Source organism: Haliaeetus leucocephalus, unplaced genomic scaffold (assembly GCF_000737465.1).
Source record: "Haliaeetus leucocephalus isolate CR32 unplaced genomic scaffold, Haliaeetus_leucocephalus-4.0 Scaffold339, whole genome shotgun sequence".
In the NCBI taxonomy this organism is placed as follows: Eukaryota; Metazoa; Chordata; class Aves; order Accipitriformes; family Accipitridae; genus Haliaeetus; species Haliaeetus leucocephalus.
Window position 1 is genome coordinate 5,922,083 of NW_010972775.1, and position 13,389 is coordinate 5,935,471.

Genomic DNA, 13,389 nt, shown 5'->3' on the forward strand with positions numbered 1-13,389 from the left:
CGGCGCGGGCGGGGTGTAGGCCGCTCAGTGCCCAGCGCTCGCCAGAAATTCCCGTCGCGGCTTTCCTAAGCGCGCCGGCCGGCGCCGCGGGGGGGACGGGGATGGGTTTGGAAGCCGAACGGGCGGCGGACAAAGACGGCCCCGTTCCGGCGCGCCGCTTCCGTGCCCGTGGGCCACAAAGGCCTGTCGGTGTCGGCCGGGCAGTGACGAGGCTCCGTCCCTTCTGCCTTCCCTGGCGGCCCGGTTTTCCTGCTGGTCGTTAATGCCCCGTGCTCTTGAGCGCTCTTAATCGTTGGTCAGTGTCTGAGGAATGATTTTTTTTTTTTTTTTAAATTCTGTTTGCTCCTGCTGCGCGTTGTTCATTAAGGGCTCCGTTGTGGTTTTTTTAGATTTTTTTCCTTTTTTTTTTCTTTTTTTTTTTTTTTGAATGAGAGTGAGGACATAACGGGCGTCTATTGCCGTGGATGATCAGGAAGGTGTCCAGCCTGTCTCGGTAAGCCATGGCGTATCAGCTGTATAGAAACACCACGCTGGGGAACAGTCTTCAGGAGAGCCTGGATGAGCTCATACAGGTGCGTGTAGGGTTTACGGTCTGGGCAATTAGCTTGATAAAAAAGGCTAGTTATTAAAACGGCTTTGTGGTTGCTGTATCGGGGTACCTGTGGGCAACGTTTGAAAAACTTGCCCATTGAAATCAAAAGCTATTAGTGCTCCGTTCGTGTGGGAAGGCTTTTTCTTAACGTTCTAGATAAAGGAAAATGTTTTATGTAGGTGGCATAATCCCCTGTTGTGTGGCCCAGTCAGTGAACTGTTAGATTAATCTGGAATGCTGTAATTGAGTTCCTGCTCTTCTGATTGTTTCCAATGAATATTTATCAGAAGAAATCTTTGTGTAGCACAAAAAAAATCATGTTAGCACATTGTTTCTTCTCTCAGAGTTAAAATAGGAAAAAGGAAGTAAACACAGGAACATAATACTTCTGTAAGTTGTTCTTCTAGAGATCTGTTTCACATTAACTTTGTTTTGATGTTTTTGATTTTTATTGCATTTTTGAGTTTACTTTGAACCAACTCAAAACTGTTGTTTTTTTTTTTTTAAACTAGTCACAGCAAATCACGCCTCAGCTGGCCCTCCAGGTGCTACTTCAGTTTGATAAAGCCATAAATTCAGCACTGGCACAACGAGTCAGGAACAGAGTCAATTTCAGGGTAAGATAACAATATATAAAAGTTCTTCATGAGGTACACCAACTAAGCATTGATGCAGAACATTGTTAAAAGCTGTGTGCTCTAAACAAAAACTTAAGAAGGTTCATTTTGACTTTGCAATAATGACTTTTTACATTTATATTTATAATCTGTATGCAGTTGTAAGGCTTGTTAATCTTATTTTGCCAGGGATCTTTTGAAGGAATGCAAAAATCAGAAACAGATTTGCTGGGTGGATGAAAACAGGGGAGGGGCAAGAGGGAAATGCTCTGATGGGTAGCATTGCCATCCTCAGTGTCTTGCAGATGGGGAGAGAGACTTCTGCTTCTCTTAGTTATACCTAGCAGAAGTGAGATGAGGCCAGAATTTCAGCCACATCTGTAATGTGAAGAGAGACTACAGAGTTGTAGATCTACCTGTATGCAAGTCACTGGATCATTTTGTAGCTATTTTCTGTAGATATCATAGAAAAATAGGTTTGGGGGTTTTGCCCAGCCAGCCACCCTAATCAACGTCAGATAGCCAGCAAACTGTTAAATGTCAACTTGGTTGTAATTTTGAGAAAAAACCAAAACCAAAACAGTTGTCCTGTTAACTTATGTCCTATTACTTCCTCTACAGTCTATGCAGAATGCATTAATGAAGTGACGACTTAAGATTTTAAACCATATAGATGCGTTAAAAAGAGCATAACTTTTCTTGAACACGCTTAATTTGCTTTGTCTATGTAACGTGGTATAGAAAACTGTTCAGAATGTGTTTACCGGATAAATTAAAAAAATGTTACTTGGAGCTTAAATTCAAGAGTATCAGTTTAAAATACGTGAAGGTGAAGGCCAAAAGGTTTACATATCAACATCCTCAGTAATAATGTCAAAGATGAGGCATACCCCTTTATGTCACATAGGTCAGTTTTGTCATGATTTTGTATTTAAACTATCGCTTTATTTAAACAATTGCAGAATTCACGTCTTGTTATGATCACTGCTGTAACTGATTTTTCTTATAGCCCATGCTTTAAGAAATCTTTTCTGATACTGATTCTTTATACACATTAGAAAAGTTATAAAGCTTCTTAGCGTACCTGTGAAGCTTCCCCTTGGATAGACTATAACGTCCCTACATGGTCTTGAAAATTTCAGCCACTGGAGGGCATTTAAACTACAGTTCTCCTCAGAACTGCTTGCTTGCCAAGTTTGTATGTATTCAGGTCCACAGTTGGCTTTATGGCAAACCTAGTTCTAGAGGTACATAGTTCAGTAGATAGTAAACGTCATATTTTCTGTTACTTTTGGGATGCATCCTATAGAAAATGTCTCTTGTCTTTTTAAAGGGGTCTCTGAATACGTACAGGTTCTGTGACAACGTATGGACATTTGTACTGAATGATGTTGAATTTAGGGAGGTCACTGAACTTGTGAAAGTGGATAAAGTGAAAATTGTAGCATGTGATGGAAAAAGTAAGTATGGAATATGATATAAATAAGCTGAAACACAAGACTTGATAATTTATAGAAAGCTTTGACCAAATGTCTGATTAAAGCTAGATTAATTGTATTCAGACAAAAGTAGGGCTCTGCACTCCCTTTAACATATGATGAGAAATGAAACAAAAGTAAGCTGAATGCTTCCCTAACTCATAAGCACTGAAATAGGAATGTGTTAGAGTTCCCAATGTTGTTGGGAAGTACATACTAGCAGAGCAATTAGAAAGCTGGAAATAATCTTAACTGAATTTCTGTGTGGTGATTTTTCTAGGATTAACCTGTTTGTTAGAACAGCACCATGTTTTATTGAATTCAAGGAGCGCTTCATCAGCCTGAGCAAGCAATTGTCCGAGAAAACTGTCTAAGCAGTTGTTCGCTGGATTTGATAGTAGACGACCCAAGCACATGAAAAGCTTGTGCTAGCATTTGCAAATCATATTGTAAGATTTATATATTGTTCAACAGGGCCACTGTATGTACACTGCTTATGGGAGTTTATGTTCCATATCTGCTTGACTGGATTACTTTTGTCAATGTTCCTTGAAATTCTTTACTGGAAAAAGTCATTGAGTGACTTTTGTGGCAAGCTGGTTTATAACTTTTAAGACCATTGATGTGGCAGAAGATTGCTAAAGATGTGTGAAATGGTGCCACTTTTTTCATTCCCGGGGAGTGATGCTAAAAGGAAGAACTGAGAATGGAAAAGGCTTTATTTAAATATACCCTAGACCTCTGAAACAGGTTCTTCATGGCTTCCTGATCCAGGTGTGATTAGAGTAGTCACTTCAAGTGACTTGTAGTTCTAAACAGTTGACAGAATTTATTGTTTGCTCAACTTCTGGTATTAGCCAAGCATAATCTTACTCTGTTTATTTTTTGTGTGCTTATTGTAGCTAGTAGAAGAAACCTTACTTTCCAAGTACTGATCGTTTTCACTCATGATAAAGTATGCAGATAAGATTTAAAGAACTAGGTGACTTAAAGTTGCTATTAACATTACGGCCTTTTTTCCCACCAGAATTTGACTTGCTAAAGGGATGTAGTAAACACTGACCTGTCTTTCTGCATATCCAAGTTACCTATTTTTTCCATAGGTCTAAGAACAAGAAAGCAGTAATAGTAGTAATACCAGAAGTTGCACTGGTCTTAATTGGTGTGTCTGCCACAAGTTCAGAACAGAGACTTCCTCTCAGTTATTTTATGAAGATCATGCTCATTCTTGCATCTGTTTCAAAATGCATAATGAACTATAGCCCACACTCCATAGGAGTTTATGCTACTGGATGTGCAAACCCCTTTCTCAGATCATGTGATTTAGCCAGATGTGCTTGTGGCTGACTGCAGTGAAGTGTGTGTGTATCACTACAAGTTAAAGCAAAGCTCCTTGTATTCTTAATGCCTTAATAGCAAATGATGTGTGTGCACAACCTTGAAGTGTTGTGCTGGCCATTTTCAATGTTGCTAACTGAAGTGAAACAGCACAAGCAGTTCATGCATCGCATTGATAGCAGTGGAAGGAACTGGGTAGGTACAGAACATGTTCTAAAATGCTTGGGGAATGCTTTTGAGTTTGTGGAAGGTGTTAGAGAATGGTATTGGTTCTCTTTAATTTATATTCAGCTGTAGTGGGGGTATGTGTTACTCACTTTCTTTTTTCTTTCCTAGATACTGGTTCCAATACTGCAGAATGAATAGAACTGTGGTTTGTCTGCAATATTTTCTGTTGATACGCAGCACTTTCTGGAGAGAAGCATGGAAAGGGACTGTGTTCATACTTAATTCTTGTGATGCAGATGTGTTAATCCATACTAGAAAGCGTCACAGAATGACAGTGGAAGAAATACCTGTAGCATTTCTTCAGTTCACCTTATAGGGCATGAATACAATGTTACTTCTTTTTTTTTTTTAATTACAACTGATACTGTTGCCTTTTTTGTTCAAAATAATTTCTGTAATAAACTTTTATTTAAAAACTTGTGAATGAGTGATCATTGGAAAACTTTGTTTAAAAACAATCATTAATATAATATATTCTCTCAATATTGTCTAAGTGTGTTTAGAGTAATGTTGCAAATGCAAAGGTCTTTCAGTTACAGGGTTCTGAGTATGGTTGCACTGATTAGTATTGCAAGAAATGGCTGTTTCAGAATGATGGAGGAGGACATCAAAAAAGCTTAGCAGCTCATGCTGGCCAGTATATTTGTCTATTTTGTTACTGCATCTTTCTGTCTATAAATTTGTCCATTTGGTACCCTCTGCTAATAATATATTAATCCAAGTGTTAAAGTTATTGCACAGCTAATCAAATTGAAATAATGAAATTGAGTCTCATAAGATTGCACTATATTCTCAACAAATGTTAGTGCTGCTTGTTTTAATGTCTTGCTAATTGTTTTTTGTATTTATGTGGAATACATTTAATTGGGCACCTGGCCAAGAGGATTTCAGTGAAAGAGTTGAGCTACGAATTTTGAGATATCAAATAGATAACTTTGTTCTTTTTAGATATATACATTCCACTGAATAACTCCAATCAAGAAACCCTTAAAAATATTTTCTTCACTCTAAGTATGAATATAATATACTGACAGCTCATTTGTCCGACTTTACAGCAGTGACTGTTCCAGTGTGGTCATAGGAATGCCAGCTGCCTTATCAGTGTCAAATTAATTTATTTTTGACAGTAGGCTACTTATAGACCACTAGAAACTGGAAACCATACAGAAGAAAAGTCGGGGGTAACAGTTTTCAGATCAGTCTAAATCTTTAGTTTGTGCTGAAACTGGAGCATAATTTACATGTTGAAAGCTTTACATGTCAGTGGCCCAGTCTATTAAAGTAATAAAGCTTTAGTATCTCTTCTAATACCTTTCCAGACTGATAGGTTACGGTTCTCTAAATCCTACCTTTGGACATCAAAAGATACATATTTAGGTTTTGGTTAACTTCTGCTTCCCTCACTTCAAGTGAGAAAGGAGTTCACAGACTTGCTTGCTAGACTGTTCCAAGTATTATGTTTACCATTGATTTTTTTGTCTTGTATCTATGCTAAATGTCCTTTGCTGCAAACTGCAGATTGGTAAGTAACCATTTTTGAAACCAGAAGAACAGACTATTGCTCTCATTTGAACAGCACAGTAAGTATCTGTTGAGGTCATTGCAAATGTGTATCTGTACCATGGTTTTCTCTTTTTCTACATCAGACTCAATCTTGTAGTTTTAAACACTTTTTTATTCCTAATAGTCATGTGGTAAACTGAATTTCAGCCCTTACAAGTATAAAAGTTTGCTGTTCCTACCTCCAACTCTTTGCAGTCTCTTCCTGTCTCTGGACAGAAACTTCTCAATCTCCAGTTCTCTGTAGCCTTTGGACTCCCTCCTAATGCAAATAATTATATATCTGATTTTGTTCCAATTAAGTGTGCATTAGCATATTTACTATAGCATTTTTCTATTAAAAATATTTAATAGAGAAGCACAGTTGTACTGATGATGTGAGGTTACTGTGTGGAATGGATTAACGTTTGCATTTCATTGATACTCCTTTATCAGATTTGTGTTTCAACAGTTGCATACTACAACTGTAGCACTCCCAGGCTTACTGCTACCTTAGCTGTTAATTGAAAGGAAAAGAAATTTTAACTGAAAAAGAAAATAATGTAATGAATATATATATACTAAGAAAAATTACAAATTAAGGGAGAAATTGTGTTGACAAAGATGTCTGCTACTTAGTCATCAGTGAAATTCAAATCAATGTGAGCAGGAACCAGAAATTACTACGTTCATAATTCAGGACAACTTTACCGACTTTTTTAAAAAAAGATTAGTCCCATTGAAGCTCTAGACTTGGTCCATTGGAAGGAGAAGGTGATGGGATACTCCCTGTGCTGATGCATAATAGTAATACTTGGAATTGTATACCCTGCTTATCTGGTGGTTCCTATTTGGCTTAAAAACTGAGATTTGAATATTGCCTTGCCTTATAAGGAAGCATTTGAAAAGGAGATGGACATTCTGAAATGAATTTAAATGCTCTGTACCCGAGTCTTACTGTACCGAAAAAATGGGCAAATGCTTAAGTGACGCTGATGTTCTTGATTAGCTTGTTTACCCCGAGTTAGGTGAGTGGCAAAAAATGACACACATGAAATATATATTAAATGTTATGGATGCTTCTGAACTGTTCTAAGATTTTTCCTTTTGCTAATAATAATGTAGTCTTAAAAGAGATGCACAACAGACTTTAAAGATTTTTGGAGCAACTGGAATGGTTGGGGACAGGAAGCAATGTGTTCCTGGGCACAGTGATAACAAAGGAGCTGCATGCTGTGGAAATCCGTGTAATTTAGTCTGTGTGAAAGGCTACGAAGCACGCACGAATGGGGAGTAAGGGAATGTTTTAGATGAAATGGTAAACAAATGAGTAGGAACAAGTGGGCAGGCATAACATACATTTCTGTAATCTAGACATTTCTCTCTCAAGCTGAAAGTCTGAGAAGGCCTTTAATACAAAACAAGAAGAGAGAAGTTACCAAACAAAAACTGAAGGAAAGAAAGGCAAACATGTACCCTGAATCTTTTGGATTGCTGCTGCCTGGCTAATTATTGGTGGTATTAAAAGCTTTATTTCACATCTGGTTAATGTTTTAATATCACTGTTTAAAATTTTCTGGTAACGTAGGGTAGCTCCATTTGGTTATGGCAAATGCATCAAGCTGTTGTTCTGCAAACCAGTTGTTTTCCACTCATGGCAGAATCCTTATCTTCTGTGTACTCCATTTAATTTACAAAATACATATTTTGTTATAAGTTTGACTACTTTTTTTTCCCTCAAATTAGCTTACATATGCATCTTCTGTCTCCATGACAGTCCAGTGTTAGGCAGTGCAGGTATCTGGTATTTTTGCATCTGTGGGATGTTTCTAGGACATGGAATTCAAATTTGGAGGCCTATAGACTACTGAGTTTATCTGGGTACACAAAGAATACTTGAACTTCTGTGACCAATGCTATTCTTTGTTCTTGTGGTCTGTTGTCCGTGAAAGCCAAAGGACAATCTGTGCATATGCAACAGAGAAGCATTTGGCACCCTTGTTCCTTGCACAGTTATGTTACAGTGCAGAAGCTCTAGGTATCACTTCTTTAGTGTTTATATGTTCAGTGAATATACTGTTGAAAACTGCAGAAGTTAGTGTTGGTTTTGTGTATGTGAAGAAACAACATGCATAAGGGTTGCTTTATGGTTTAAAGCTTCTAAAGTAAACTTCACAGAAGTCTGGTGTTCCAACCTGATCTGTCTTTTTCCCTGTATTTTGTTTGGAAATACTCTAATACTCTCTGTTCCTAGCTCACCTCTAGTCTGTCTGTCTCGTTTCTAAACTATCCTTTTTTCTTAAAACTCCCCATTCAGCATAAAGTATTTACCCTGTTGACTCCGCCATCTCTTTAGAAAATGGCTCTTTAGGCATACTGAAGTGTAAATAATTCTTGGGAATAACCTTTTTGATGTCTAGAATTGCTCCAGTGATGCCTCGGGAAGTATCCACCTATGGGATGAAGACTGCTGCCTGCTCCCTGCAGAAGAGAAGTTTGCCTATGCTTCTGGAGGAATTAATTCCTTCAAACCTCACAGCTGTCAACACAAGCTCTTACACTAGCTTGGCAGCACACATTCTTTTTGACCTTAACCATGTTTCTGGGATGGTGTTTGTCCAGGCTCTGGATCTGCTACTGCTGTGGAGACTGTTTCAATTCACTGAAGGAGAGGGGAGCAAAAAAAAAGGTAGGGGGATCTGGTGCCAATATTCTTCCTGCTTTTTATTGCTTTAGTCTCCGTAACTTTCTTGCCACTTGTTATTTTTTGTGTTTGAATTTCAGCTCCGTGTTCATATGATTAACATGCTTTCGTGGTCTTGGAAGATTTGTTGGACTTTCACCTAGAAGTGTTAACTGCACTTTTGTTATACTATGCTATTTTAATATCCAGTGGAAGACAAACCATCTCACTTGCTACAGCATCAGCATACTTGCTGATGCCTATTTGGTTCTTCCTTGCCTATAGTGTTATGGACCAATTAATTTATTTGGGTTTTTTGTTGATTTTCTTCAGAAAGGTCACAGTTGCTTCTGCCTATGGGTAGCAGAGAGAAAGTAAAAGATACCTTTGCACCCTGGCCTTGAGTTGGAATGGATGTTTCTATTTAGAAAGTAAGTTAACTAGAGGTGAAGAAAAGGAAAGAATAAACACCAACACAGACGTGTCTGTGCATGACTGCCTGTGTTTAAACACGGCTTCCAAGAAAAAGGATTTTGTGAGTTCCGTAAGTGCGCAAAACAGGAGGTTATCTGAAGTAAGCTGTTTGCTCAGTCAGAGGTGCCAATACCTGACTTTAAATGTTATCAGAGAGACACAAATTAAAGGAAAAGTGCAGAGCAGGAAGAATTTATGATTAATTCCTAGAAGACAAGTTTATCAGGATCATTATGTACTTTTACATCATGACTAGGTACAATAAGGTAGATGAGAGTTACTCAAAATACAGATATTTGGTTTTAAGGATCTCAGCAGCTTAGGAGGTAGTATTTCAGTTAAGGTACTAGTGACTTGGTTTTGCTTTTTTGTATTCTAAAAGTTCCAGGCTGCAGGGGAGAAAAGTAGGAGCATGGTAAAAAGCATTTTAACTTCAGTAAGACTGTACTGGGAGATGCGGACTTTTCCTTCACTGTAACTTGAAGGGTAACATTTGTTAGGAAAATAGCTTTTCTCAAAGATAAATTTACTGTATAAATTAGCCATTATGGCTTAGTAGGTAGTAAGTCACAGATACAATAATATTTTGCTTTTCACCTTGTGCTAAAAGAGCCTGCACCCTCCAAGGAAGTGGAAAATAGGAAAATAGTTCACTGAGAGTCTAGTTAATGTTTCATGGTCACTGCTGTTGCAGTCAAAAGAAAAAGGACACCCTAACCCAGTTCCCTGAATCAATTTTACTCATGACTGCAAATACTTTACTGGTATTTTGTTCCCACAGGTCATGTTTGCTTCTAGTTTGTTCAGAATTTATTACCCGGTTTCCTCTGAATTTATTTCAATTGACCCATGTCTTTATGGGTCATATGATCATATAGAACATGAAAGAAATGCAAAGCAAGAAGGAAATAGACCCTCCTAACTAGAGTTAAGAAGAGCTGTTCGTGGACCTGCTGTGTAAATAGGCATTATGCCAGTTTCAGCTCACATTAGGTTGTTCTTGTAAAAATAAAGTGAAAACTACTTGGAAATAAAGTATAAATTAAAGCCAGGTGCTTAAAAAAAAAGTTATTAGATTTCAGAATTATAGTTTCATCTTCCTTATGTGCATATCTTGAAAGCTAAGTGGCAATTTGCAACATATTTCCTCCTTAAACACTGGTGGTTTATTTAAAGTTCAGGTGGTTAGCTAACAATTGACTGTAAACTGAAGTGTCAGAAGTAAATTTTCATCCTCTCACTGGACAAAGTTAACACTAATATTTCTGATATGACTGTATGTCAAATTTGGATAGCCAAAGATTTTACTGATGAAGTTCATATGGGTTTTAGCCTATTTTTTAGAAGTGATACTATATTCTGATATGCAAATGCTACTTTGGGCTACAGCTTGTCCTACTCTATTTGAAGTTTATTCTTTTTTCAGTTCTGCAGCTAACCTTGGCAAGTTACAACCTTTCTTTGTGCCCTGTTGCCAGTTTTCTAAGATGCTAGCTACCTTATTTCGAAGACACTTTTAGATCTCTGGAATACTAAGTTATATATTAGGGTTGAGTGATATTTTTTTATTGTCATTTGTAATGGTAAGGAGACAAAAATTTTTTTTTTCTTTTTCTTTTCTGTATCACTGATTTGACACGTGACTGCACTCATAAATCTGATATTTCTAATGCCTTTGGAAGAGGAAATGCTGAGAACATTCCTTTGTAAGAATCTTTTTGTCTTAGTCACCTTCTGAATTTGGGAGTAGTCTTGTTCTTTCAGAAGGAATTAAGTTACTACTAAAAGGAGAGGGTGAGCTGAAAATAAGATATGCCTTTGGTTTTGGAAGCAAATAATCTGAGAGAACTTGTGAGTAGTAACACCAACAGAAACTGAAAATTTTCTTTGAATCAAGAAAATTGGATGTTGGAAGTTCACAAGTTGTTTGCATCTCCAGATACTAATGCCAGAACATGCGTTTTCGTACAAATCCATGATCTCTTTGAATGGAGAAGGCTGTGTCAGCTATGTTGTTAGGTAACTGCTGTCCCTCTTAAGTGTGTCGCCAAGCTGGTTTTTTGGTATGCTGGTTTCACCTGAGGCCTTCATATTCTATGGGCAAGCTCTTTCAAATGTGGATAATTGCTTAGATTCTCTGTCTCCGGGTCTAACCTGGAAGAGCAGAGACTGTAACAAGTAACATTAAAAGAAAAATTATGTTGACTTTGCTAAAAGACTTAACATGGAATAGATTTGAAGTGGTGCTTTTTTTTCCACCCTCCAGATCTAAATACTTGTCACTGTCTCTCCATCTGTAACATTTTTTTTGTCAGGGCAGTGTCTGTCAATAGTAGATGAAACACTGTTATTTAAATAGTATCTACAAGCAATACTCCATATTTCTCAGAGAAGAAACAGCTGAAGAAGTTAAACATATTTACAGAGTGAAGGGGATAAAAATTACTGTTAACAAATCTGTAAGTAACCTGTAAATACATATATCTTTCTTTACAGGTACATTTGCAAAATAATAGAGAGGTTCCTCTCTCAACAATCTTTCACTATTTCAGGCTGTGTTCCTTCCACCCCCCAAACACCTTTTCACTTTTTGTAGGTGCTCAGAAGGTTCTTTGAGGAAAAAAAATATTTAGATCTTCTTACAGATATCCATTTCATGGATGAGTTTGGTTTTGATGTAATTCCTTAGAATAGAGAAGTATGGGGTTTGGGTTTGTTTGGTTGGTTTTTTTTCCTCCATGAATATGAACCTTTTTTCTCTATTTTCCAAGGAAAAAAGACAACACCTTGCCATAGTCAGAAACGCACTGACCCCGGTCTGCCTGATTTAGTCCGGAAACTTGAACAACTACCCCAATCCCCCAATGAACCACTGGCAGTAGTTTACCATTTGGGGCTAATATGTATTAACTTCAAGTAAATGGAAGGGCTCCAACAAGGAAAATCAGATTAGGCAGCAGTGGTTAGATGCAGTCTTCTGTGTTGGGAGACTTGAGTTTTTACCCTGAGTCTGCAGAGAAGTTTTGTTCTAAACCAATGTACTGGACATGGAGATGTTTGCTATTTAATGTTGAATTTGCTGCTGAAGCCATTTTAAAATTCTCTCTGTTACTATCAGGTTCACATAAAGCTTTAATCTCTGTTGTAGCAAATGTCTCTTTATGGAAGTTGGAAAGAGTTTTCCACTGGGACCAGCAATCCTATCACTTTATTTGCTCTTTTTGAATAAACAAATGTCCAATGATATTTGACACACATTGGGTGATTACGTTCAAGAGCTTTTCTTGCCAGTAGTTGGGATTTTTGCCTATAATGTTTGCTGTGAAATCACCATGGCATTTTAAAAATCAGCATTTTACAACCAAGTTCATTTTAAAATGTCTAACAAAATTGCAATGATGCACCTTTTCAAGTCAGTTATTTCATCTTCTCATCCTATTTAAATTAGTGTTTTCAAGATCTGTGTGATTGCAGTCTTAACTTCCTCTAAATGTAGCTGGGTGCTATGGAATTGCTTCAGATGTTCTTTGTATAATGCTAATTCTCCACTGGAGACCTTGAATTTATGAAGGTGAGAGTGTTTACTGACAAAAAAATTACTTGAAGATTTTTTGGTAGTTCAAAGACAAATGAATTAGTCCCTCAGCATTATAGGTAATGAAAAGCTGTTGGATCCATGGAAAGTGGCTGGCTTTAATGTGAGAAGGTGGGAAAAATACATGTGAGTGAAATACAGAAGTTCACAAATCTTTCAGCTTCTAGAAACTTAAGAAAACAATGTGTTGGATGATTGCTTGGTTCATCTAAAAGGCCAGGTACACTACTGGATACAGCAATTATATTACCGAGAGCACTCCTCACAAAAATCTCTTTTCCAGGGGGAGGGAAAGAGAGGATGTTGCAAAAATGTAGGTTTGCACACCATTAACTACATAAGCATCCCTCTCCCTGTATTACAGATGGAGAAGTAGGGTGTGGAGGGGTTAATCGGTTTAATGGCTCTGCCTAGGAGCACAACCAGTCCTCCTCAGAGGACTACAGAATACCAAAGAGCCATCTATTTTAGTATATTTGATTTTATTGAAGGATATTTTTTTTTAATGGCTAATAGCTATTGACAGAATTTAAACGGATGCAAAAGCAGTAGCCAGATGCTAAGCTGAGCAGTGCAGCAGGTGCCAGGAGTCTGTGGCCTGGGAGTGCTTTGTAGAAAAGCAAATTAATTGTAGTTTCAGCTCTGCTTGTAGCAGGACGTGGAGTCACCGTGGTCCATGACCTGGCCCTGCCTGTCTACAACAAGAAGCCCTGGGGTCACTTTTGCCAACAGGCTGTAGGAGAATGGAAAAACACACTACCCCCGTTTCTTTAAGACGGTCTGTCAGAAAGCTGCCTGGGGTGCCGGGCGGGAGACCGCACCCCGCACGGCGTCTCTGAGGAGAA

At 37.9% G+C, this 13,389-nt stretch overlaps 2 protein-coding genes across 3 annotated transcripts in view; both read left to right on the forward strand.

Moving 5' to 3' along the window:
* The window catches only part of MTMR10 (myotubularin related protein 10), a 536,484-nt gene that overhangs the window by 57,457 nt on the left and 465,638 nt on the right, over positions 1-13,389 (forward strand). The gene's annotated exons all lie outside the window — the stretch shown is intronic.
* GTF2A2 (general transcription factor IIA, 2, 12kDa) lies at positions 41-4,672 on the forward strand. Of its 2 annotated transcripts, XM_010571738.1 has the most exons (5): positions 41-295; positions 433-572; positions 1,105-1,209; positions 2,543-2,669; positions 4,362-4,672. In XM_010571738.1, the coding sequence occupies exons 2-5, from the start codon at positions 501-503 to the stop codon at positions 4,385-4,387; spliced, it is 330 nt and encodes a 109-aa protein (XP_010570040.1). In that variant the 5' UTR covers positions 41-295; positions 433-500; the 3' UTR covers positions 4,388-4,672. The 2 variants fall into 2 exon arrangements, with proteins under 2 accessions (XP_010570040.1, XP_010570039.1); XM_010571737.1 differs by having other exon boundaries at positions 41-572.

What these genes read in the sequence shown, in the direction of transcription:
- GTF2A2 (XM_010571737.1), top strand. Translation starts at nt 501, where the DNA reads ATGGCGTATCAGCTGTATAGAAACACCACGCTGGGGAACAGTCTTCAG. An exon ending in GCCTGGATGAGCTCATACAG is followed by an intron (nt 573 to 1,104) that starts GTGCGTGTAGGG and finishes TTTTTAAACTAG; the next exon opens with TCACAGCAAATCACGCCTCA. An exon ending in TGTAGCATGTGATGGAAAAA is followed by an intron (nt 2,670 to 4,361) that starts GTAAGTATGGAA and finishes TTTCTTTCCTAG; the next exon opens with ATACTGGTTCCAATACTGCA.